Source organism: Polyodon spathula, chromosome 9 (assembly GCF_017654505.1).
Source record: "Polyodon spathula isolate WHYD16114869_AA chromosome 9, ASM1765450v1, whole genome shotgun sequence".
NCBI classification, from domain to species: domain Eukaryota; kingdom Metazoa; phylum Chordata; class Actinopteri; order Acipenseriformes; family Polyodontidae; genus Polyodon; species Polyodon spathula.
This window is the reverse complement of record NC_054542.1, coordinates 17980623-18008203: the sequence shown is the minus strand read 5'-3', so window position 1 is coordinate 18008203 and position 27581 is coordinate 17980623. Positions and strand designations below refer to the sequence as shown.

The window sequence follows — 27581 nt, the reverse complement described above, 5'->3', positions numbered from 1 at the left end:
CTTTTATGTTTTAAGCAGTTCTGTGCGTGGGTAACTGGGAAAGTGCGTGCCCCTGTGCGTATTTATGTGTTGTGTGTTCTGTGTTGCGTGAGGAGTGTTACTGTTAGTGTATAGATATTGCTGCACGAAATATAAATGGGTCTGTGTAACACGAGTGATTTAAAATATATAGTTGTATTTAGGCACAGGGATTGCACAAATGTGCATTTAAAGTAAGTAATAGTATATGAGCACTGGGATTGCACAAATTAGTTCACGTGCTGAGATTCAAGTTTAACAGTTAATTAATTAGTAATTGAATCACAGCACAACATTATTTCACTCACTTTGGGTTGGGTGTTGCGTGTGGAGAGAAACGGAGAGAAAGTTGGGAGTAAGCTTTAAAAGAATAATAATAATTACAATTTCTAGACGTGCTGAATAAAATCAGCACGATACTTGTTTGTTTAGTGTTCACGTGTCCAGGCGTGTTCACTTGTCTTTTGGCAAGTGATATTTTCAGAATCATATATTTCTGTTGAAAATATAGTATTGTACCAATAAAACCAACTACAGTACAGCTAAATGGAAGCCTACTTATTTTAAAACACAGCCCTTTCAGCTATGTATTTTTGACATTGTATCTTTTTGTGTTCCCTTAAAGAACTGATACATTTTTGTCTTTTACTGCTGTTATTCCCCCAACTCGTGCACTAACAAATTTCAATGAAATAATCAACCTCTCCCTGTATAGTTCCTCAAACCCAAGTGTAACAGGGCGAACAGCCCTGCACAGTGTTTTATTGTAGTACGGGGTCTTCCCCTCCGCCCCTGTATTATTTTGTATTTGTTTATTATTTTGTATGACGGCGCAGCCGTGCATTTTTGTGTTACTGTTTTAAAAATATATTTGTTTATAAATGACGGCGAACCGCCATCCTCCGCCAGAAGGGGAGGTGCCCCGCCCTCCTTCTCCGCCAGAAGGGGAGGTGCCCCGCCCACCTTCACCGCCAGAAGGGGAGGTGCCCCGCCTGCCTTTGCCATCAAGAGGAGAGGAGCAGGAGCTGCCTCTGACACCTCCACCAGCAGAGGATGAATGCCTGCTGGTATCACTTCCCCCACTATCACAAGGAGAGCAGCAGGAGCTGCCTCTGCCTCCAACACCCCCACCAGCAGAGGATGAATGCCTGCTGGTATCACTTCCCCCACTGTCACAAGGAGAGCAGCAGGAGCTGCCTCTGTCTCCACCACCACCAGGAGCAGAGCAGCAGAGGCTGCCTCAGTCTGCACCACCACCAGGAGCAGAGCAGCAGGAGCTGCCTCTGTCTCCAACCCTGCTAGAGGGAGAGAAACAGGGGTTGCTTCTCCTTTCAGCACTGGAGGGAGCAGGGCAGGATGCCACGTCCGCGCTGCCCGGGGATGCCTGCCTCGCACCGCCCAAGGGGACCAGCGTCCCCAGCCGCACTTTCGTGGCAGGATGGACGGTGGTCAGAGCCCCACAAAGGGGAGCTGCTGACCATGAAGAAGGGGGGGGGGGGGGGGGGGGGGGGGGCAGGAGACCTGCTCCCACTGCAGCAGTTTCGCTGCCAGAGAAGGGGGGGGGGTCAGGAGACCAGCGCCCCCAGCCGCACTTTCGTGGCAGGAGGAACAGTGGCTGAAGCCCCGGAAGAGGGAGCTACCAGCCAGGAAGACATGGGGGGAGGAGGACATCCCACCATGGCCACCCCCATGGATTACTCCAGACCCCTCTTCCAGGACATTGAGACTGAGGGGGGAGGTGGCCGTTGGGGCCATGTGTGCTTTGCACAAGGGGGGGATATGTAACAGGGCGAACAGCCCTGCACAGTGTTTTATTGCAGTACGGGGTCTTCCCCTCCGCCCCTGTGTTATTTTGTATTTATTTATTATTTTGTATGACGGCGCAGCCGTGCATTTTTGTGTTATTGTTTTAAAAATATATTTGTTTATAAATGACGGCGAACCGCCGTGTGTTTTGTTTTGCAGTGTGGATGGGAAGCCCCATTCACCTTATTAAAACCCGTGCAGAAGGTGGCCATCTCCCAAATTAATTAAGTGATTAATTTATTGCTAATCGGGAGATGGTCACCTGTATAAATACCTGCAGCTCTCTCCATGTTGGGTGTGTGTTCAGAAGTGGAGAACGGGAGAGCGAGAGGCGAGAGAGAGATTTAAAAAAAGAAAATAAGGATCAGTGAAGGCAGTTGCTCAGCCTGATCTTAGCGTTTATTTTTGTGTTTAATTGTTTTATTTCTGCTCTGCGAGCAAGTGTTTATTTTTGTTCAAATATTTTATTTAATTTTTTGTTAATTAATAAAACGGCGCATGCGCCACTGCACAGTACCTCTGTTCTGGTTGTGCGTTCTTCTGGTCTGGGTCCCCGCAAAGCCATTTCCTGCCACACCAAGTCATATATTTTCTTTCCATACAAAATGTGTGTGTGTGTGTGTGTGTGTGTGTGTGCAGGACAGGGGGTTGTTTGGGTGGTAGGGGGCAGGTTACAACGTGCTCACCTACATACACGTCAAATCAGATGAAGTAATCAGACATGCATCACACACGTTTAACCATTACTCAAGCCAACTTTTTATAGGGTCGGATATGTGAGTGCTGACTATATTTTGTTTCATATAGGCTATTATATATGGTGCGTTTATATATTTTACTGTCTTGTTTAACTTGCAATACAGTACTGTTCAAGGCAAAGATAAGTTCACGGAACAGGGATGAGCTTTAGTTAGGGCTGCTCAGACTAACATTAAACAGACGATTAATCAACAAAAAAGTTGCAGGTGAATATTTTTCACAATGTAATCAGGCAGGTTTTTTATTTTTTGCTGGGCATTTTGAACTCCATTTCCCAACATCCACTGCTGAAAGAATGCACATGAGAAGACTTCCCACACCGGTACGTATCTGGTTTGTTACACACACACGCATGTTCTGCAACGTCCAGAACGATCCTCTATGTCTGCTGCCAGCTTCAAAAAATACGTCTGATTTTACTGCAATCAAAGCAGACTTTTGCTCATTTAAAGCTGTATTGGTGAAAAGGGAGTTTTTATGTTTTAAGTTGGATGTACAGTACAAAGTTCATTTCAACGGAGTTGACTGCGCTGGAACTGTGTTTCCACAATTCCTCCATTTGGCCTGGCATGGTTTCAGGCGAGTAAATGCATTTCACTAGTGTCAGAAGCTGCGACTATAATGTTTTGTTTTATTGATGTCAGTATCGTTAATATCACATTACTGTTCAAGTTGTTTATGTATACTGATCACCGTGTAACTGTAAATAGAGTATAATCCTAAAACTACTCACTTCTAAATCTTTTGTAGTCATTTTTGTATTACTTTAGTATAAATACATGTTAATTTGGATTCATATGTTGTTTTTTTCTAACTTTATGTGAACGAAAAGACAAACATTTGCCCGTTTTCCCATTGGAAATAGTGATATTTTGAAATATCACTGTCCTGGTCACAAAAGCAAAGTTTGTGGTGAATAATAGCCATTTTCTATACTTTTGAGGCATAAGCAATTAGGAAATAACACTTACTACCCAGGAACAAAAATTGTGTTACATAGTGTTATTACTACTTTATATTGTGGAACAATATAAAGTAATTGTGAGGGTCTGGAATCAACTCCCCAGTAATGTTGTTGAAGCTGACACCCTGGGATCCTTCAAGAAGCTGCTTGATGAGATTCTGGGATCAAGAAGCTACTAGCAACCAAACGAGCAAGATGGGCCGAATGGCCTCCTCTCTTTGTAAACTTTCTTGTGTTCTTAACATGGGTAGGATAGTTGTTTTAGTTAATGTTTACTTGTTTCATGGTCCTGAAAAGTTTTTTTTTTTTTTTAAATGCTGAAAACATTGAAGCCTGAAATGTAAAAAAAAAAAAGAAGTTGTTCATAAGGAGCCATAAGTGTTATATATGTTTGTATGCAAAGACAAAAAAAAAATAAATCCATTCTCAGTTCTTGTGCATTACATTTTGCTATTAAATGCTCATGGATTTATGTTGTTCTGTGAAAATGTGTTACATTTACTGAAATAAAAATGCTTTTAAAAAGACCAAATTCCCATTGTGTGTATTTTATTTTAGATACATTTTATTTATGTATTGCTATGCAGGACAGCCACTATAAGATTGTTACAATTAAAAAGATAAGATTAAAAATGTGCACGGATGAATCTACCTAGTTGTAATCCCATAGAAAATTCACTGGAAAGCCTAGAAATAAGGTAGTAATACAATTACGATCAGGATGGTTTGGAAAGCCTTGGATAATACATAGATGAAGATGGGAGTAGAAGCCATGCGGAGGGGTGATTGTCATGGAAAGGAAAGCGGGCAGATGGAACTGTACATCTTGTTCTGTTTCCAGTTAAAATGCACAATTACTTAATGTTTCATCAGCCATTTGTTCCTTTCCATTATGTAACCATTTGCTTATATTGCCCTTTTAAATATTGAAGTGAGAAATCATTGATACTGTCTGTAAACATTGTGTCATTTTCCTGTGTTTAATGTAAGCTCAGAATCAGCACAGAGTTAATGGACTCTTAAAATAAAACTGTACACAGCTGGTTTACATCAGCAGTTTGCAATCACCAGCCTTGTCGTTCAACCTTGTGATGCATGGGTATAGCACTTTGCTACCTATGAGAATATAGCAAAAAAGTGCAACTTCTTATCTGTTTTTCTGCTAAAAAAATTCCCTTTTTAAAAAAAAAAAGAGCTTTCAGCAGCTTATCGGGGGCCAGTCTTTGAAGAAAAGCGGAGCTGGTGAATCACGCTAGGGTTGACATCGTTTAGAGCAGTGAGGAGGATTAGAAGCAGCAGGAGCTTGAATGACTGGGACAGCGGTAGCAAGCACAGCGGGATCAGGAGCTTGAATGACTGGGACAGCGGTAGCGAGCACAGCGGGATCAGGAGCTTGAATGACTGGGACAGCGGTAGCGAGCACAGCGGGATCAGGAGCTTGAATGACTGGGACAGCGGTAGCAAGCACAGCGGGATCAGGAGCCTGAATGACTGGGACAGCGGTAGCGAGCACAGCGGGATCAGGAGCCTGAATGACTGGGACAGCGGTAGCGAGCACAGCGGGATCAGGAGCCTGAATGACTGGGACAGCGGTAGCGAGCACAGCGGGATCAGGAGCCTGAATGACTGGGACAGCGGTAGCGAGCACAGCGGGATCAGGAGCCTGAATGACTGGGACAGCGGTAGCGAGCACAGCGGGATCAGGAGCCTGAATGACTTGGATAGCGGTAGCGAGCACAGCGGGATCAGGAGCCTGAATGACTGGGACAGCGGTAGCGAGCACAGCGGGATCAGGAGCTTGAATGACTGGGACAGCGGTAGCGAGCACAGCGGGATCAGGAGCCTGAATGACTGGGATAGCGGTAGCGAGCACAGCGGGATCAGGAGCCTGAATGACTTGGATAGCGGTAGCGAGCACAGCGGGATCAGGAGCCTGAATGACTTGGATAGCGGTAGCGAGCACAGCGGGATCAGGAGCTTGAATGACTGGGACAGCGGTAGCAAGCACAGCGGGATCAGGAGCCTGAATGACTGGGACAGCGGTAGCGAGCACAGCGGGATCAGGAGCCTGAATGACTGGGACAGCGGTAGCGAGCACAGCGGGATCAGGAGCCTGAATGACTGGGACAGCGGTAGCGAGCACAGCGGGATCAGGAGCCTGAATGACTGGGACAGCGGTAGCGAACAAAGCGGGATAAGCAGAGGTTCGAGGCAGCAGGTTCAGCGGTGTGGTGTAGTGGAGCAGAAGTCCTTCTACTGTAAAGAGTGTGTGTGGGGGAATATAAGGTTGGCAGGGATGGGGTTAAATCTGTCCCTGCCAGCAACCACAGGTGTGGCCATTCCCCAGTTAGGTAATTGATGCTAACTGGGGAGTAGCCACATGTATAAAAGGAACCAGAACTCCTTTGTTTGTTGGAGTTTGTGTTGTGAACCACACCAAAGGTTACACTAAAACATATAACCTTCCTCTATTTGCATTAACACCACTAATTAAATGTATACTAGAAACCAAAAAATATTCAGTCGAGGCTGACATTTTAATTTACTTTGCAATATCTAATGTGTTTTTTTATCATTTTATTTTTGTTTTGTCTTAAATTTAAGATAATTATCGTTAGTATGGATATACATTTAAAGCTATATGTAAACTATATTTAAAGCAAAGTTTAAAAATACATTTACCAACCCGGATGAATAGTGTGTCATCCTGTCTACTTATGGTTGGTGAGTCTGGTCAATTGTATCATTGAAAAAGATTCATTTGTATAATTACTGTAGGTTTAATAATGCATTAGCTTTATTTTAAACCATTTTGTTCCAAGTAGGAAATTTAAATACTACCAGTACAGGGCGTCCTCTTAAATACATTACAATACAAATCTGATATCGGGTTACAAACTGTAGTTCTGACTATGTTACCCCTTGCTGAAACAGCAGTGAGAGATCCCATAGAATAGTACATTGTTACCCCAAAACAATACACATGGCTTCATTTGCTCGGAAAAGTAGTTAAATATGCCACTATTAAGATACTATGAATATGCAAACACATAATTTTCTGCAATCTCAGCTGGTTTTATGTTGTAAGTATACATTAAGTAACTGGTGTGAAGGGGACACTACAGTACGCTTACAAGAACAGATGTGTACTTAGTACATTTACACGTGTTCTCTCTACACATCCAGTGTGAAAGGGAAGTGTACTGGGAATGTTTGCTCAGGGCAGAGCTGGGTACACTTGGGAAGTGTACTGTACACAGTGCATTTAGAAACAAAGCCACTGTGAAAGGGCTCACAGTTTTGCAGTGTCACCATTTCAATGTTTCTCTTAACTGCAATTGCCAGTAGAGGGAGATGTTGTTCTAAGTGTTCCGTTATGTAATAATTACACTAAGTTCTTTCAAATGCTTTGTTTTTATTCCACATAGGAAGGTATACAGAATGTCTTAACTAATTCACTGGTACAGAACTTATGTTAACAGTTGCAACTGTCAGAATATTATTTACAAATAAAGTGTATTTTGCTTGAGTAATGATGTAAAGAGTGGGGGGGGGGTTGTGTTTTTATCTAACAAAACAAAGAACATTCTAGAAGTCATTGAATCAAGAGTAACACAAACTGGTAATCCCAACATCGTCTGATCAGCCCCACTCTCACTAAAGTCCACCATATCTTTGGAAACATGTTACCATGTATACTGTATGTTTCCTTTTTTCTAGAAACAAACATGTTTTGCAGACTAGACCTGGTTTTGAAATGTTATGCTTCAATGCCACCTTATGGAAACATTTGATATTCATGAAAACTTGACAAATGTGTTAGTGATACATATCCACCGTTGCAACTGTAGATAAAAAGTTAGAATGAGGAATCAGTCACTATGACCTACCCACTACATGTTGTGTGACATACAGACAGCCAGCCTCCACATACATATACATTATGATTCATAGTAAAACTGGTGCTATAGTAGGTCTTTATGTCTTTGCTAGTATCATTGCATTGGACCAGCAATTCTCCAGCTATATGTTAAACTCTGAAGTGTGACATGGAAACAGTAAGTACACATTTAAACTCTGAAGTGTGAGATTTTATAAAAATATACCCTACTTATGTTTTAATTATTTATACATTTAACAATTAATATTCATTACAGTACATAAATCCTCAGAAAATAACTCAGATTTACATGCTGTGACAAACAGTTGGCTATTAATTCCTCCTTGGGTCAAGTTCCGGCCGGAGGTTAATATACAAGCAAGCTTGCAAATGAGACTCTTCAGTTTGTTTAAACAATAATGATTTATTCATATAACATAACAAAACAACAATACAGCAAAGAGTCAGTTATCCAAACTAACTGGGACTGATACTAGTTCACATAATCTATTTGTATGGATAACCGAACATGCATTAATAACAATTGCTGTGCCTTTAATAATGTACAGAATAAAGTTAATATACACAACTACTTAGTACACAAGTACCTACTCATGATAAATAGCTAGTAACCTATTCTATCACAATAAGCATATAAAATTACAAAGCTTAACATCAGTAAATTAATGCAATTCAGTAAAACTTTAACACCTACAATTAAGGTAATGATATACTGTAATTAAATGTACCATATACCAAACTTTGAAAATCATCAAAAAGAAACAATTCAGTACAACTTTAACACCTACCAGTTAAGGTAATGAAATACTGTAATTACAATTCAGTACAACTTTGACAGATTACAGACTTTAGGAATCACTAATCTTCAAAAATTCAGTAAAATGTTTCTATACTTTGATACTTGCTGTTAAGGCATTGTAATAACGCACAATTGAAATGAATAAAATAAAAGTTCTTAGCTGCTCAATAACATAGACAGGATCTCCAGCACTTACTGATGAAATAAAAGAAAATCAAGAATGATTTGCTTAACTGCAACAATTTAAATCACATCTATCTAAAGTTCCGGTGGTCTGAATTGTGTAACATTCATTTGTCTCAGTCTGCTGGTCCTTTTTTTGGCAGCTAAATCTCATAGCCGTTTAAGCTGTATGTGTAATACACCACATATAATTCATCACGTGATTACAGGTGCGTTCGGTTGATTAGACAGTACAGCTGATCAAAGATCGGATAACTGCCTCTCTACTGTAATAGCATTCAAGTAGCTCGTCAAAGCACTTCTATAGCATTAACTATAAGAGATTCTCTCAAAATCAGTGTAAAATTGCATGCAATTACAATTAACTCTTTCATAGTTTCCCCATACACAAAAACAAACAAGAAACAAACATGAGTTGTAGTTCTCCAAAGGCAATGCTCCATTCCCAAAATCTCATTCCATATCTAATATATTTTCCACTAGTATGCAACAAAATGACGATGTATGCCATGAGTTTACAACAGGTACAATTTACTCCTTGCTCCCGCTGTAACCACTGTAGCATGTGGCAAAGTAACTTCTAAGATACAACTTCAAAATGAATACCATAAGTTACCAAAATTACAATTCCTTTTATAGGTCTCCTAAGGGCACATCCAATTGTATAAGATGCAATCATATTAACAAAAGAAGTACCTTAATTATTATAATTATTCTAGATCACATTTTAAACTAACATTTACTCGGAAAGATATTTGCTGTCTCATCCCCTACATGCTTGGCATGGCTCCCCTCTCCTTTAGGTAACCACAATAAGAATTAACCTTATGTAATACCTGGTGAGCAATGTTTTAATGGGCTTCTCCAGTTGATATTTCCCTTAATAACTGTCCGGTTACTACAGGAAACACGCGCTCATTAACATCCCAGTGCGAGCTAATAGCTCATATTTATTTATTCTATTTATTTGACAGGGTCATTGTACAATTTTTTACATAAATGAACATGTCATATGATGCATTGTACCCAAATTTAGCTACTGTAAAAGCTCATTTTCATTGACAGTCCCTGGGCAGGTGAGATGAAAGATAAATCAACAATCAATTGCAGAATACATAACAATACAACTCTCCCTGTCAATGACTACATTCTTGTTTTTTGTTTTGTTTTGTTTTTTACCATGCTTTAAGTTTATAAGCAAAATCCCTAAGTTCATGAGTATTTTTTGTATCATTTGTTAATGAATTCCAGAATATTACCATTGACGGCTACGCTGGCGATTCTGTTGCTTAATTCAGAACAGAGTATAATTCATTATTTTAATGGTGGAGGAGCAAGTTCATGCAGAGACTTAAAAATTGCAACTCCATATGAATAATGTATATAATTATCAAAACTTAAATTCTGTTTTGTAAAAATTTCAAAATGGTGAAATCTCATTGGATTTTTGTCTAGTTTTTAGGCATTGTTTATAGAGTGAATTAGCTGAATAACAGACTTCCCTGAACAGTATGCTAAATACGATAGATTCATAGACAGCAAATATAATTTACAGCATTCACTGAAAAGTTACTTCTAATATAACTAAAATTATAGATTGTATTTTATAATATTTATCACCTTTTTGATGTGCTTTTTAAAAGATTATTGCAAATCCATTTTTATTCCTAAATATTTAAAATCCGAGACTGTATCAATTTTATCGCCTTAATTAAAATATAAAAATTATTTCCAATTGACTTTTGTTTAATGGTAAAACACATTCCCATTGTTTTTTTTTCACATTCACAGTTAGACAGGAGTGGTCCAGCCAATTTGTCACCTCTGTCATAGTAGTAGTTATCTTACAGGCAGCCCTACTTGACTAGTTTTGGCAGAAACACACAAACTATCGTCAGTGCACATCTGGACATCAACTTCAGGACACACACCTGGTAGATCATTAACATACAGACTGAGTACTAGCAGCCCTAATACAGAACCCTGGGAGACATCAACTGTACAATTCATAATACGAGAACGAATATTGCCAACTCTGACACATTGTCTTCTATCCTTAAAATACGACTCAACCCATTTCAATGTCTTATTAGAAACATTTAATTTAGATAATTTAGAATAAGGACTGCATGATTAACTGTATCAAATGCTTTCTTTAGATCAAAAAATATGGCTCCAACCACTCCCCCTCTATCAAGCTGAAGTTTGATCTTTTCTACAAAATAACAATTTGCAGTTTCAGTCGAGAGCTCTGGTCTAAACCCAAATTGCACTGGGTGTAGAAAATCTGCAGCTTCCAAGTGAGTCATTGTTTGTTCACCTACCACCTTCAACAACTTTTGACATAACTGAGAGCATACTGATAGGCCTATAATTACTAATCTCCTCGGACTCTCCATTCTTTAAAACAGGTATAACTGCTGCAGATTTCCATGCACTCAGAAAAAAATCCATGCTTAATTGTTATATTAGTCAAATGAGTTAAAGGACATGTCAGAATATCTTTGTATTTCTTTACAAAAGCAGTGTCTAAACCAGACAGATACTCTGCCTTTGCATTTTTAAGAGATCTAAGGATCTTATATACTTTAGCTTCTGTTACTTCCTGAGTAGTAAAAATGTGTTTTCCCTCATTAATTTGAAAGGTGCTAGTTATGTTGCTAGTGTCAATATTCTTAGCCAAATCTTCTACCAAATCTATAAAAAAAGCCAATAAAAGCTGTGGCAAAAATCTTACTATTGTTTATCAATTTACCTGTATTTTTAATTGAAATTCCTCCTTACACACATTTTTATTCCTTCTGCTCAGACAGTCTAAATGTTTCCAAATTAATTTGCCATTTCCCTTTGCCTTATTTATTATATTAATGTAAAATTTGCTTTGGCTTTTCGCAGCTCACTTACAACTTTATTCCTTAATACTTTTAACATTTTAATATCAACTTCTCTTTCTGTTTTTAGAGACATTTAACATAAAATCCCTTTTTCATTAATTGCTACGTGGAGTCATGGAGCCAGGGTATACAAACTTTATTTTTAGATTTTCGGGTCATCTTGGAATACGTATCTATAGCAGTTTGTAATAAGGATGTCAAAATTATCACAACAGGTTTCTGGGCTGTCGCATATTATAAGTTCTCCCCAATTTATTAGTTTAAGTTCATTCTCAAAGTTTACAAGATCACTTTAGGAATTATCCTACGGTTCTCCTTTATCATAAGTAGAATCCCAATCCTACAAGCAACATTTTTTGTGGATTCAAGCTTCTTAATGTTACATTTCTGAATGGATCACAGACAAGTTATACTCTAAAATAGGTCTTACCAAACTTTTGTAGAGATATAAAACAACAAAGGAATAGATGATATTCTTATGTACAAATAGGATTAGTAGTATTTGGGTGTATGACACTTGTTACATAAAATCTGAAGAATTTGGTGTAACAGTATGGCACTTCAGTCAGGGAACTCATGCGATAGATAAAATATATATTACAAATTAGACATGATAACACATTCTTAGAGAACATTTAACATATACATCTTTGGCTTTGGCCTCACCTCTTTGGCCTTTGGCCTCCCCTGTAAGTGGAGAGGCTGACTGTAGGAAAGCAGTGGGCAGGGGCCAGATAGCTGCTCTTCCCCTTAGATGAAGCCAAAAAACAGGTGGAGGCAGAGCAGGAGGCCAACTCTGCCACGCAGCAGGGAGGTAATGGATCAGATGAGATTTGAATCCCTTCCCTGACGATCATTGGACAGTAATTGTGTTGCTAGCGATAAGGTACTGCTCTTTCGAATAAGTTTAATTTGATTGACTGAATTAAAGTGAGTTCCCTCCCTGAACCATCATTTTGCTTCATTTCTTCACTCTCTTTTACTCTGCACATGTAGATTTATGATATTTTTTTTTTTTTTTTAAGGGGTAAGCATGCTATCATAAACAAATTCCCACACCTTTCTAGCATGAGAATGCTTATGAAAATGCCTGGTGCATTCAATGTTTTTGACAACGTTATCAAAGTGTGACGATATCATAAGAACCTTGAATTTTATGCAACATGTAAACTATGCTATAAATAGAAAATTAATCCCTAACTCATTCACTCAATCCTTTTTAATTCTGAAATAATATTTAAGGTTTATTATAAAATAAGTAGAATCTACAAAATGCAGTTCAATAAATAATTTACTTACCATTTGCTGTTCGGGTTCTGTTCCATATTTCCCGGTAGAAAAGGACAATATCAATCTTGAAAAACGTATATATTACTACACCCAGTATTACCAGAACAGATAGTGCAAGCACAGTGAAAAGCAGGTGCCAATTCCTGTCTTTTGCTGGAAAACAAGATTGACAAATCATTAAAATTATTTTAGTTTTGTAATGTACAGTAGCATGCTGACTATTTGGAAGAAGCTAATCTGCTATTAATTTAAATTGAACACTGGCTCCTACAGTATTAGGTATATGATACAAGTTTTATATTATCATTACAGTAGGTGCATTATTCCATTTAGATGTTGCTACATTGCAATTCATTGAATTTCGATAAGAGCCACACAACAACTGCAAACATCATACAAATGTAAAGGAACAGTAAGAAAAAAAAAACACCCCTATATTTGATTTGGAGCTACTTATTCTTCTATACAGTAGGTGTGCTACTCATTCAAAAACAAACACACTGAAAAGTTAATACTTTGAGAATATGCATCTCATATCTCTGTGGTAACATGTCTTTAACGAAACGAATACTTTGATGGCTTTTTTTTTTTTTTTTTTTTTCAAAATAGTTCCAGTAAACACACAAAACAAACCTGGCTGCAGTCGTAAATGTCCAACATCTATTCCAGCTGCATTTATAGCAATACATTTGAAGGGTATTTCATACAAGTCAGATGTCACTTCTGAAATTACCAGTTCTATATCAGCATAATATGTATCGTTTTCCTTTTTCGTTCTGAAAACAGAACATTTGAAAAATGCAGTTTAATGTGAGCAAAATGTACTTATGTTAAGGAACTTTGTAAAAACAAAGGGGTAGGTGTACTAGGATGGGCCAGTCGCAGCGCAAACATACCACAATATAAGTACTAAGAGAAAATATGTTAATGAAAAGAGCAGCAATATACTAATTAAAATATCTTTGCATCTTCTCAGCAAGATTTCTATTGCGAGAGTTGGGTTGAGTTGTGGTTTGCTGTAGCAGAGGGTGCCTGAAGGATAACATCTATACATGCAAGGGTCCAAGTATCAAAACAACATTGTCTTTGTTAGGAGGTGTTGGATTTAAAAAAAATACAATAAAATCTGTAATCGATCCCACAACACACGGTTCGTTGCCCCTTTAATTCAGACCCAGGACACCAGAAATGGAGTTTAAGTGCTTACACGCTATTTTTAATACACAAAATGAAACAAACAGAAAAACAAAAAAAAACACCTAGCTCTTTCTTGAGCACTAACTATTACACACAGGAACCTAACTAACTCACAGGACGGCTAAGCAGTTTACCTGCACACAAACACAAATCTCCTTACTTTTCTTTTGACTGCTCAGAAACAGAGCACACCTTCTGTCTCCCTCTACTCAGCACTCCAGAGCAGTTTAGCTGCCTCTCTTAAATACCCTGCATCTGGGTTTAATTTAACATTAGCTACCTGGTGCAGGGATTAATAATAACACAATTAACAAAATGTGCATACGCACATGTTTTCTGCAGGGAGGATATTAACCCCCTCCCTGCTGTATTACAAATCGCACACATATTTATAGTGCTCGATGTATTTTAAATGTATAAATCACTGCGCTGAAATAACACTAATGTGTTTAGTGTAGGCTACACGTTACTTTATGAACAAAAATAGAATATTGAAAGTCCTGCGCAAACTGAACGCAGTAGTGAGAAACCTCAAAATGGAGCGAGGTAACCAGTGGAGTACCACAGGGATCAGTATTAGGTCATCTGCTATTCCTAATCTACATTAATGACTTAGATTTTGGTATAGTAAGCAAACCTGTTAAATTTGCAGAGGACAGAAAATAGGAGGACTGGCAAACACCGTTGCAGCAACAAACGTAATTCAAAATTATCTAGACAGCATTCAGGACTGGGCAGACCTAGGAGTTTATGTTGACTCAGAAATGTCTTCAACTAGACAATGTGGGGAAGCTATAAAAAAGGCCAACAAAATGCTCGGATAAATAGTGAAAAGTGTTGAATTCAAATAAAGGAAAGTAATGTTAAAACTTTACAATGCATTAGTAAGACCTCATCTAGAATATTGTGTTCAGTATTGGTCACCTCGCTACAAAAAGGATATTGCTGCTCTAGAAAGAGTGCAAAGAAGAGCGACCAGAAATATTCTGGGTTTAAAAGGCATGTCATATGCAGACAGGCTAAAAGAATTGAATCTATTCAGTGAACAAAGAAGACTATTCAAAGATCTGATTGAAGCATTCAAAATTCTAAAAGATATTGACAATGTAGACCCAAGGGACTTTTTTGACCTGAATAAACAATGACCAGAGGTCACAAATGGAGATCAGAACAGAAAATAGGAGGCACTTTTTTTTATACAGAACTGTGGGAGTCTGGAACCGGCTCCCCAGTAATGTTGTTGAAGCTGACACTTCGAAGCTGCGCGATGAGATTCTGGGATCAATAAGCTACTAACAACCAAACGAGCAAGATGGGCTGAATGCCTCCTCTCAGCTGTAAACTTTCTTATGTTTTTATAAATCTGTACATTATGCCTAACAGTATACAGTACAGTAGTAAAACCAAAAGACCGGTTTTTGTTACCGGTATGGTAACAAAAAATGAATCATGCTGCTGCATTGTACACATTGGTGTAGAATGCAAATAAAAGATTATTTTAAATTGAAACTAAATGATTTTAGTGTTTTATTATTATTATTAACTTGGCAGCCTAGACAATTAACACAAAATAGATCATGGTGCCGCATTGAAAAGTTATGATACTTACAGGAGGACAGTCAATTCTCGTCAATATGAATTTCAAAGGATGAGTGACACATTTTGCATTATTCCACTGATCTGTATTATTATGAGTATCTTATTAGCCCAATGTATACTGCCCGTTTTTATTAAGTTAGTCAGGGGTGCAATGCTACATTGTGCACAATTACAAACCACCTGCACATTCATACAATAGCTGTGTTTCCTATTCCTATACAGATGCTCAGAATGAGCTGGAGGGGTTAGCGGCACATGTGTGCAGTCTATTGCTCCCAACATGTTCGGGAAACCAGAAATCTCATAAAAAAGTGTTTTCAAGGCTTGTAAGCACACCCTGCTTTTAGGGAAAAGTAAGTATTTGGCTGTTTGCCTCAAAAATGCATTGAACACAACTGGCAACGCATGAGAAAAAGTGGACTGAGAAATGCCAGGAACAATTGCAACTGTTTAAAACATGCTTTCAAAAATCTTCAACTTCAGATTGATGCAATTGTAAGTGTCGCAATTGCCTGCAGCTTTCGTACATATCATTATAATATTTGAGAACGTTAGGTTATTACCATAACCCGGGTTCCCTGAAAAAGAATGACAACCATTACTGAATGGGAAGAGCCCTCTCTGACCGTCAATCACTGAGCACATATACAAAAAGCTGCGAGGAGGAAGTCCTTCCCACCTCCTGCTGAAGAGAGTCGTCCTCACAGTAGCATATTCGTCATTTTCTTTCGAAATCGGAGGTGAGCTGGGGACACGACCTCTAAGGTTAATGGTTGTCATTCTTTTTCAGGGAACCAGGGTTATGGTAATAACCTAACGTTCCCTTTAAAAGGAATGACAACCATTACCGAATGGGAAGCTGTACCAAAGCTGTTGTGGCTCCAGATTACCGACAGTACAGCCCCACGGCAATAGCCTCAGAGCCCACATGACGCCTAAGGGCATGCCGCCTGCAACACCCTAGAGCCCAGAGAGGGCCTCGCTCGGTTTGCAATATCAAGCCGGTAAAAACATGCAAATGTCTGACTACCTGTCCATGTAGCAGCATTGCAGATCTCATCTAAGGATGCACCAACCAGTGCGCTACACGTTGCTTCAACAGGGCCTGACATCTAGAGCGGGACCTATAGCAGACAAACAGCTGGTTGGACTATCTCCAGGACACTGTCCTATCTAGGTAACAGCACAGAGCCTGAACCAGGCAAACTGTGTGCTGTCTACGGTCCTCCTCTGACTCATGCAGTGGTCTGAAAGTTTCCAAAACTACTGGTTGGTTAATATGGAGTGATGAAACCACCTTTGGCAAAAAGGCTGGATTTGTTCTTAATGTTACCCGCAAGTCATTTCCAGTGAAAGCCATACATGTGTCATCGATGAACAGCGCATGAAGCTCACTTACTTGTCTGGCAGACGTAATGGCTATTAAAAATGCCACCTTCAAGGAAACGGCGTAGTTCTGCTGCTGGGGAACCCGTAAGGACCCGCAGTACCAGATCCGTCTTGGGGACCATATTTTTCGTGGGAGGACAAAGCCTCCGAGCCCATTTAAGAAATTGCACTGCCAGGAAGTGTGCCCCAGGGGACAGAGTCAGTTTTGTCATGGTACACTGATATTGCTGCCAGGTATACCTTCAAAGTGGATGCTGCTTTTCCTGCATCAAACAGGTGTTGTAAGAAGGTTAATATTGCCTCAATAGGGCAGGTCACTGGATCGTAACCTTCAGCAATGTACCAGTCTTGGAAAACTTTCCATTTATATGAGTACTGGACTCTAGTGCTCAGCACACTAGCAGACTGTAGTGTCTCTACCACTGCATCTTGCAAACCTCATCTGGATAGACGGCTCCATTCAACGGCCAGACCCAGAGTTAGAGCTGGGCTGGGTTCGAGTGCCGTAATAGCCTCTCCGCTTGGCTCAGGAGGTCCTCGAGTAGTGGGAGCTGCCACGGTTGACCCAACAACACGTTGGAGAGGAGAGCAAATCAGAGTCGCCTCGGCATCTGGGTGCAACCAGCAAAACCTGTGCTTTCTCCACCCTGATCCTCTCTAATGTCAGGGGTAATAGCGGTAGCGGGGGGAACTTGTGCAGTATGAAACCTCTCCCAAATCTGTTTCACCACCTAAGGGTGAATTCTCCATTCCAAGCTGTCTGGAGCTCTTCTGGACAGGAGGTCTGCTGCCTTGAACCACCCTGACAGAACGCAAGTTTCTCTGCGTCCAGGACAGGAGTCTCTGCACTGCGTGGTGAAGGCCCGGCGAGCGCAGGCCGCCTTGGTGGATTATATAGGCTACCACTGTAGTATTGTCAGCCCCAACAACCTCTGATATATTTTGACCTGTAGGAGAGTGTTCTCTCTGAATAGGGAGATTGCGGTCTCCAACAACCGAACATGTTGAGGACCCTGAGGTCCAGAATAGGTCTGAAACCGTTGTCCCTCTTGGGCTCCAGGAAGTACCTGGAGTAGAAGCCACTGAGCACATCGCTTGGGTTTACCAAGCGCACAGCATTTTTCTGTTGAAGACTGGTGACTCCCCCATTAGGTCGGTCATTGCCTTTTTACAGCTTGTAGCTCCCCCGTGTTGCCCGTTCCTGCAGCCTCTTAGCCAGCTGCGACTGGTACCACTGGACCACATTGCATTGGCCGCCCGGACTGATAATACTGCTGACGCAAATGCCTTCTTAAGCATAACGTCAGTAGTCCTACAGGGCTTGGACAGGAAAGTGGGGTCTTTGTTCCCTCTGGTAAAGGTGGAGCCTTGCACCAGTACCGTGATCATGTCCCCAATGGTGGGGAACATGTCCAGGCCAGCTTCTTGGGCTTCTGCGCTGTAAAGCAGGGATTCTGCTGTTCTGGAACTTGAGGAAGCGGACGCTGGGTTGCCCCAAGAGGTCTCTCTCTGTGACACATACGGCTGGAGCCCTGCACCGTGGCTTACCCAATTGAAGTGGCAGGGTCAGAAACATCCAACCTAGATGCTGTGAAGGACTATGTGGGGCCACAGTGGGGAGCGGGAGTGGAGAAGCTGGAGCTGCCCGGTGATAGGGGGCAGTCTACCCTGTGATTTTAAGAGGGTCACCAGCATGGCCTGCTGAGCACTCATCATCTCCGCCAGCTCAAGGAAACACCGCTCAGCCGAGCTCAGGTGCATCTGTGGTGACCCCGACGGAGAGAGGTACCTCCTGGGTGACCGCCTACCTCCTGGGGAATGTCCTCTTGAGCAGTGTCTTGTAGGCGGCAACCATCTCGACTCTATGGACGAATGTCTGTGCCTCTGCACTGGTGGCAGAGATGGTGAAGGTAATCCAGGAGTGTCCCTGGTCACTGTGGTAGACTGTGTTCTTGGGGACCTTTGGGTGGGGCCTTGAACCACTGATATTATTGGGGAGAGAGCTGCCCTCCTGCGCTTAGTTCTTCTTGAGAACTTGCAGCAGAGAGAGCAGTCCAGCTCGCTGGCCAGTGCCCTGGACGCGTGGTCTGGCCCTAGGCATCTGGCGCAGATCAAATGCTCGTCCTGCCTGGGGAGCTTTGCCGCACATTGGTCGCACTGGTGGAAGCCAGCGGAGGACCCAGTGGAGCACACTGACATGGCGCGGGACGTCTGTGCCGAGTGTGTTAACTGCCACTGATTAATCAGAGTCGAGGGTGCACCAATCTGTGTCGGTGCCCAGAGAGCACAAATGAAGCCGGGCTGATAACAGGAGCTGAATCTATCGGCTTCTGCATCGAGAACATGCGGTGCCGAGCCTGTTGGTGCAGAGGTCGGTACAGAATCTATCAGCGTCGACGAGGATCGCGCTGTCGGTGTCAAGCAGTCGGTGCCGACTCATTCGGCGCTGAGAAAGAGCGTGGTCAGTGCCGAGCCGAAGATGTTCCCACCGGTGCTGGGGTTGGCGCCAAGGACAAGTGCGGTCGATGCCGGGTTGTTGTAGCTGAGTCAATCGGTGTCGGCTCTGAGGACAAGCGCAGCCGCACTAGGAGAGCCCGAGACTTGAGAGGGACGACTAGGCCCGAGCTGGAAGGTCGCTGAGGCAGAGTAAATCGGCGTACAGGACGGCGCCGCGAGCCCGCGGGGTCACCCTACAGCACCACAATAGCTCACACAACGGAAATTAACTACACAAGGTAGTAGAAAAGAGACTAATGGCTGCTTGCCAATCTCAAAGAGGGGTCGAAACCAGCTCTAATCAGTAAACTGACACGAGACTAAGGCGAGCAATCTCAAAAAACACTCAAAAGTGTATCTTACTGTTTATTTGTTAAATCTGTAGGTTCAAGAACAAACAAATCCACCAATTTCAGAACAAAGAAAGCACAAGGCAATCTGTGAACCCTCATTTGTACTATCTCCGCCCCATTTTTGTGAATTTATGCAGGAACGCCCATAATTACATATTCATGCTTGAAGCACAAACAGAAACTGCTGCTGCAAAGCATTCCCCAAAAAGTTGCAAATAGCAATGCTCTTCTTTAGTACATTTCACCCAAGACTTCCGACTGCAACTGTTGCGACTAGCGACTATTGCGACAGGCGCAACACTTTAGTACATCTACCCCAAAGTGTCATAAAATAAACTTATGTAACAATGTTAGTAACCAATTTAAAAGCTAAACATAATAAAGATCTTCAAAACATGTATGCCATGCCTCGTGGCAGGTACATTTTCTTTCCCCAGTGATTGGAAATATCCCTTATAAAAGTTATACAAACAATACAAACAAAATATTACTCACACAAGCATGCAATTGCTGTTTTCTTTGAATGACATATTGATATAAATATTTAGTGTTTGAAAAATGTGCACACATCTGCAGGCTTTTTTAAATTACATTTTAAGGAGACCTACTGTTAGGTAAGATAACAGATAATAACCACACTTCAAAGGACTGTTTTCACACAGACTGCCCAGTCAATTTTACTTACATGCCTGGTAGCTGTTTAATTTCATTGTACATCTCAGGGTGTGTATTATTTACAGTCCAGTATATGATTGGCTCTAAGTATTCACCAATTCCTATGAATACTCTGCAAGTTAAGATTTTTTCTGAACCTAGGGAAGAGAAGCCAAAGTTGACCAAACATATCCATATGAAAGCCTGGTTGTGGTTTCCGCGAAGACAGCCTAGCCTTCATTCCAATCCACCTTTAATTGTATTCTCCACACTTAGTGCCTACAATATTACTCTTCCATTTACCCATGAAGGGTTAGTTAGTTCAAGCAGATTGGCTGAAGACACTGTATATAACTGTTGACTTACCTCAGAGAATTATATTTTACCTCAGAAGGAAACAATGCTTTGAAATATATTAAATCCTGAAACATGCATTTTTTTACTGTGTTTATATAGAAGGTAACATAAATGCATTTTTGTTCCTACTGTATTCAAGCTCCAGTGGTTGAGTTCAGCAGCTGTCTGCCTGATTACACTACACATATGTATATTCAATCTTTGCATTATAAAATAGATCTGAAATGGTCTATACATGTCTATGTGAAATGTAACTGGACGAACAACTTTCGAAATCCCTTGTTAGCTCTACACTACACCGGCCCTTCATCACAGTTTGTATGGAATATAAAGACAGTGCAAACAGAATGTTTCAGGATTCAAATATAGGATACTTCTTTAATATGACACTAAGGGTTTTTCAAACAAAATAAAAGATCATTATTGCTGCCTAGGCTAACTGCTTGTTCTACAACATGTATGGGTTTAATACATATTTACCAGCACACTGTTACATACCGTGTTCTACTTGAAGAGTTTCGTTTTGTGGATATATCACGTGTGGTGTTAATGGCTCTTTTGGATCTGTCAATAAGAAAGTAGCCTATGAGTGATGTACATTATACCTTTTAATTGGGAGAAATTGATTTTGTGAAAAAGTTGTTTGACACATTAATTCCATTATCTACATAATTAAACTACACTAATTTACATTCAGTCTTTGCACTATACAATGGATATTAAATGCTGTCCACATTTTGATAAAGCAGTTCAGCTTTCTCTTGTCTTTTGCATGAACAGTTCACTTTTAACTGAGGGTTTCTTTTTTCCCCAATATTTAAACATCCACTTTAACAGCAAGGGAAACATATTGAGCAGTATTTATAAAGCTTTAGCATGGCAGTATTTACATAGAAGTCCTATGCATTTACTGGCATGCTATGGTGGGCCCTGATGTTTTAAGAGTTTAAGAGTTGTTAATGGAACGGCTCCCAGTACTAAAGATGAGGTTTACGGCAATCCACCAATTATAGAATTTCAATGCGTGTTTCTATAGTTGCCAGTGCTTCTGCTATTGGTTTTCACCTTGGAATTCAGTAAAGTGAGAGTCAGAAGGGATACTATTACAGTTTTGTGGGAATAATTAAATTTCTTACTTTAATATCTTGTTCTTTTTTTTATTTTTTTACAATTCTCTAATACTGCTTCATCTTCATCATTATTTACAAGGCTTTCTAACTTGTCTCATTTTTCAACCACTGGTTCAAACTTAGTGGCTGAAATGGGACATCTTTGCAGGAATAGGTAAAATGTGAGTAAATAATGATTCGGACCAAAAAAATATTGTATTATAAGTAACACCACACATATTTGGATATTAAAAGGTAAAAACTTTAATACACTGCCTGTATATTCTGTATTACCCATATATTTGTTTTCATTGATTTACCTTCAAGTCTTATCTCAGTATTACTTGACGTAGTATACCTTTTCCCCTTGTATGTAAAGGTTATTTGACAGGTGTAATTTCCAGCATCACTGTGATTCATATCCGATATGCGAAGCGTATTTTCAATCCTTTTAATTTTTTTTCCGTTTACTTGAATAGGTTCAAAGTTCTGCAACAAAACAGTCCCTTTGTATTCTTATTTAAATTGAGTACATGCTTTTTCATTAAATAATCCATAGTAATTATTATATATTACTTTTAAACAATGATAAGTATTAACAGTAAATGTTATGCAATTGTGAAGCATGGGGTGGGTCATGGAATTGCCAGCTTGTTTGTTCTAAGGTTGGTTGCACTGACTTCCTGGCTGGGAGCCCACAGTGGCATTGAGTTCTTGGCTCACAGAGAACTTGTATCGGATGCACATGATGGCACAATACAGATTTAAATGTTACTTCTAGCACATCTAAGTAAAAACAGGAAAATACAATTTCCATCCATCCCACAAAAATAATAATAATAAATAAAATTAAAAAAATTAGAATACCAACATTACAGCATACAGTACCTTAAACCACTTAACGTCTGGGTTCTTGTCTAAATCGACAACATACTGCAGTATGTAGCAAGGGATAACAGCAGGTTGTGAGTATTCCATTATATCCAAGTTATTAATATAGAAGCCCTGGGCCCTCACAGACAGGCCCATTTCTAACTTGTAGCAGGATGTTGAGAATCTGTGAAGCGTAAAGCGGAAGATTTCAAATTACTGTTTTCAAAATTTTGTACCCATGTTTTTCTACCCAATTGGAAATGCCCAATTGGATTGCTGCTTTACTGCTGCAACTGGCAACCTACATTCCCATTGTCATTCCCAAGCAACCATGCTTTTGAACTCTGGAGGAAAAGGCTGAGGCCTAAATTAGAGCTACCTGAGGGTCATAGGGTATTCACTTGCATAAACCTATCAGAAAGTTCACAGCTTCTTAACTGATCAAGTCATGTGTATTCTATAGTCTAAATTTCAACAATTTATATTAATACATTTTACAATACAGATTCATCATTATTAGGGTCAGTGTTTACCTGAAATACCTGGAATTGCCATGGTTTTCTCCAAAATGACCCTACATTTCCAAAATCACTTATCTATAACTGATTTTAATAATAATTTGTGAAATTAAGTATTACTCTTAAAAAACTTCAATAAAAAAAAAGTATGCAAAACAACAAGATCCAAAAAGATGAATTGCTTAAGATTAAAGCTGTTGGCATGTTTCAGACTATAGCCAGGCTTTTCTATCACCCTGGGTTCTGTCTTGCTGCGAGTGCACTATTTCTCCTATGAAAGCAAAAACAAAGCTAAGATATATTTCGAGTTGCATGTAGTGTTAAAAAAACTCTTTTTTCTCTCTTTTGCTGCAGTGTTTTTAAATTCAGTCTTCTTTCCTTGTTTTAGGTAAATCAAAAATAATCTTTAGCTAGAAAAATATAACATTTTTCAGGAGGTTTTTTGTGGGGTTTTTTCAGTTTTCTGTTATTTGTTTTTTTTAATCCGGTGTACTATTATTTAATGTTCAACAGTAGCACACACAGACAACACTTAATAAGCGACATGCCTGTAAAATAACAAGTCACTCTGGGTTTAAAGTATTTTGCATGCACTTGCTATTGTGCTATTGTTCATGTTTAAAGTTATTGTTTGTACTAATTTATATATCCGAAATTTGAAGTTTTGGAAATATTAAATAATTCTGGTTTTCATTTCCAGAAAACACTGGCCCCAATCATTAGTCATAGTAATTCCCCACTCTTCAGTAAGCTCATATCTTCAGAGAGTTCTCTACTCTTCAGTAAACTCATTTTTTGAAAGGAGATAAACAGCTATTAATTTTACAACAATGGAACCAAACAACAAAGCAATAAAATTCAAGGTCTCTTAGGCCTCGTTCACACACAGCCTACATGCAGAGTTCACCTCTTAATCCGGTTTAAGTACACACACAGCTTGGTTGCAAAAGGCAGCGAAAACTGCACTAGTTAATCCTGTTCGGAACAAGTAGTAGGTTTGGTTATTAATTCAGTTTGGCTTGTTAATGTGCAGCAGCTCTGAGTGTATATTAAAACTGCACTAAAGCAACCACAGTAGATGCTCGTGGATTTCTGCGCAAGTAATGTCATTGTTTATCAGACATTCCCTTGTGATAAACATGGCTGCCGACCACGTACCGATAATTCAAAGAAAAGAATATATTCAAAAGTCAGTGCCATTAAAGGCATCTAATGTACTGATCGCTCTCTTGTCTTTACACATCTTCAAAGAATTGTGATAGATTTTACAATCATGTCAAAAGTTTGGTTTGGATTTCATCGATTTGCATTTATGTAATATTTTCCAAACAAAATAATGACATTTATTTGGAAGACAAGAGAACAATCAAGATGAGAGTCCTCAAAATAACAGATTATATATTTTATCGAGAAATAAATAAGGATACTGCAAGAAACCAATAATAACTCTTTTCCAAACTGATAAACAAGTGAGGGATTGTTTTAGGATGACAGCTTGAATAAAGTGCAATTTGAATCAATATTTGAATATATTTTATTCATATAACAATTAACTGGTAAACCCTATGTATGACAAGCTCTCCTCTCGATCGATTATGTCCTGTACTTTTTTCCAAAAGCATAAACAAAAACACAGCCTCCATGCTGCCGCCACACAAACCTATCGATTGTCATGTAATGGTGGTCCGAGTTCAGCTGTTAGTTTAAACAGGGCGTGCGCTCACTTCAGTAATGAAAGTTATGCGAGTACAACAAACAACTGCAGCGAGTAGAGTTTGTTAATACGATTGACTCACTAATCGCAGTCTGTGTGGACAAGGCCTTACACACTCTTAAGCTGTATGTTTCCCATTTTGTAACATTAACATAGCATTTTCAACATTAGAAAGGAGTTTATTATTAAGTTGAAGATACGTCTTAATACGAATACCTAACAACGGCAAAAGCAGCCACTGCAAAATTTGTTTTGCCTCATCATTGTATTATATACACATGTTCACATAGCTAAGTTTGAGGACATTGTAATCATTTGCAAGCCATCTACAATATGGTACCTTTGCTGTAGGTCACATGATGTGGTTGCTGCTAGTTTGAACTACAACATATAACATTATTAGGGATGAGGAACAAGCAACATTCTCAACTGAAGTGTAAAACACAAGCAACAAACAAAGATCTTCTGCAGAAGAAAAAGGTCACCAGTAATAACATTGCTAGTGCTAATAAGAATTAAGTGCATACGTTAGCATATGTTAACTTGCGAACACCGTAAATAATAATATCCTTAAATGCATGCAGAGGCTGATGTCTAGATGAAATGCCTTACCTTACTTCACATATATAATTTCCAGAGTCCGAGAGGGATGCTGGTAAAAACCACAGTGCATTTCTCTGTTCTACAATTTTTTGTCCTATTCCATCGATTGTTTGATTGTCATTTTTGTACCATGTCAAGTTGAAATCATAATTATCACTCAATTCGTATATATGGCATTCAAGCCTGACAACTTCTCCATCCCTGGCATCATATGTTTCTTGTCCACGCATCTCTATACAGTTCTCTGTATGAAAACAAATTAAGAAAAATATGTTTAAAAAACATGTATATAATTTAGTAAAAAATTAAGCATCGCTTAAATTAACTGAATTACACATTATATACTCTACAACCAATAAAAACAATGTTTGGGGCCTAGGTGGTGCAATGATTTAACACACTAACGTTCCTGCTCTGGTGGTCTAGGTCAAAATTAAGTTTACATGGCTCTTTAGTGGACAGCAAATACCCAATGCAGCTCAGTGGCAGGACAAATGAAGTGATTGGTAATCTGTGGTGCACCGTGGCCTACCAGGGTACCAGGGTACTGGGGTCCTTTTCTATGGAGCCCACTGCATATGGGAAAAATAGGTCAACATAACTGAACAACTCAACAATTGAAAAGATCGTACAAAATTGTGTGACAAAAAATATACATATATAAATAATAAACATTGCATTTTGAGCTACAGTATTGTAACTATTCTAACTTTGTCATATTTCTTAAAAATGCATGCAATCCAAGAGGTGGTTACTAACGGAAACAGCAGGCAATGGGTTTCACACTTTGTTTTTTAAGAAACCACAAGAGGTATCATTTGACATTCAGTTCTAAGACAGTGGCATATGCATTTAGGCCATCAGAAATTAATCTGATACCTATAAGAATGATTACAGTTTCTGAAAGAGTAAACCATGGATTAGAGGAAGAGAAAACTACTGTAGTCATATATATGGACCAAACTTTATTGGAAAAAGGATATTATATTGCCATGACAACTCCAATTGCCAAAATACCATTATTAGTGTTGCTACAGTCATGGTTTCAACTTTGTTTCTATGCTAAACTCGAGTTTACAACCATTAATATCTTGGCAATTATCAGGGGTAGAGTGATATCCTTTGGAACAGAAACACGATATGACATTGTCAAACGTTAATAGTTCCCAGACAAGGGCCATTTCATCCAGCAAGAGGTTAGCTTCCTGGAGCACCGAGTGGGCAAGGATGGTATTTGGAACAAGCCAGAAACATGCTTTAAAATGATAATAAAATAAACTGAATTTGTCTAAATATTTATCTATTTGTGAGAACCAAATACAGATCTTTTTCTTACTCATTATGCTTGAAAAACTCCAAACCAATACAACGTTTCAAACTACTATACATGGCAGTTTGTGTAAGACCACTTCAAATAATTATGACCTAAAAAAAAATGACAAGCCAAACTGCTAGACTGTGTGTGGTTAAAACTTCAGTACATGCTGTGACCTAAAAAAATAAATGTTATTAGCATTTACATCTGATTTAGTTTTAAGTTATTTGTTATCAGTTTTAGAACGTTATTTTCTTTTCACACACACACACACATATATTATATATATATATATATATATATATATATATATATATATATATATATATATACATATATATATATATATAGTCATTGATAGGATCTTGGATTAAATCAGTTTCCAGATGCTACAAATTTGTCATTGTCACTCACCTTATATGAAAGCATGTCACATTAATTCATTTTTCATAGTTATGTTAGATTAAATACATTAAACAAATCCCTCCCTCTATCTACAGTTTTTATTGTATTTTACATATAAAGGAAAGGAAGAGGTTTTTTTTTCTTCCAGGTGTTCTATTCTGCCAATAATACAATGAAAGATTTTGGTGTCTAGTTTTATCAAGTTAGAAAATGTGACTGAAAGAACAGGTTCTCACAATTTAAGTGAATATTCAGGTCAAACCAGCTTTGTTTTTCACTGAAGATCTAGAATTTTCCCATGGAAGCAATCCATACATTAAGATAAATGATTAACTTTGAATTAGAAATTTCAATACTTTATGCTATGTTAAAACTTCAGTACATG

General features: G+C 39.1%; 1 protein-coding gene across 2 annotated transcripts in view; it reads right to left on the bottom strand.

Moving 5' to 3' along the window:
- The window catches only part of LOC121320457 (interleukin-1 receptor type 1-like), a 36683-nt gene that overhangs the window by 5893 nt on the left and 3209 nt on the right, over window positions 1-27581 (bottom strand). For both annotated transcript variants that reach the window (XM_041258789.1, XM_041258791.1), the window contains exons 3-9: window positions 25486-25720; window positions 22657-22825; window positions 22089-22257; window positions 21158-21223; window positions 20334-20460; window positions 13248-13390; window positions 12624-12767 (exon numbers count right to left, since the gene is read on the bottom strand). In XM_041258789.1, coding sequence (XP_041114723.1) covers window positions 12624-12767; window positions 13248-13390; window positions 20334-20460; window positions 21158-21223; window positions 22089-22257; window positions 22657-22825; window positions 25486-25720 — 1053 coding nt within the window. The remainder of the gene's footprint in view (window positions 1-12623; window positions 12768-13247; window positions 13391-20333; window positions 20461-21157; window positions 21224-22088; window positions 22258-22656; window positions 22826-25485; window positions 25721-27581) is intronic.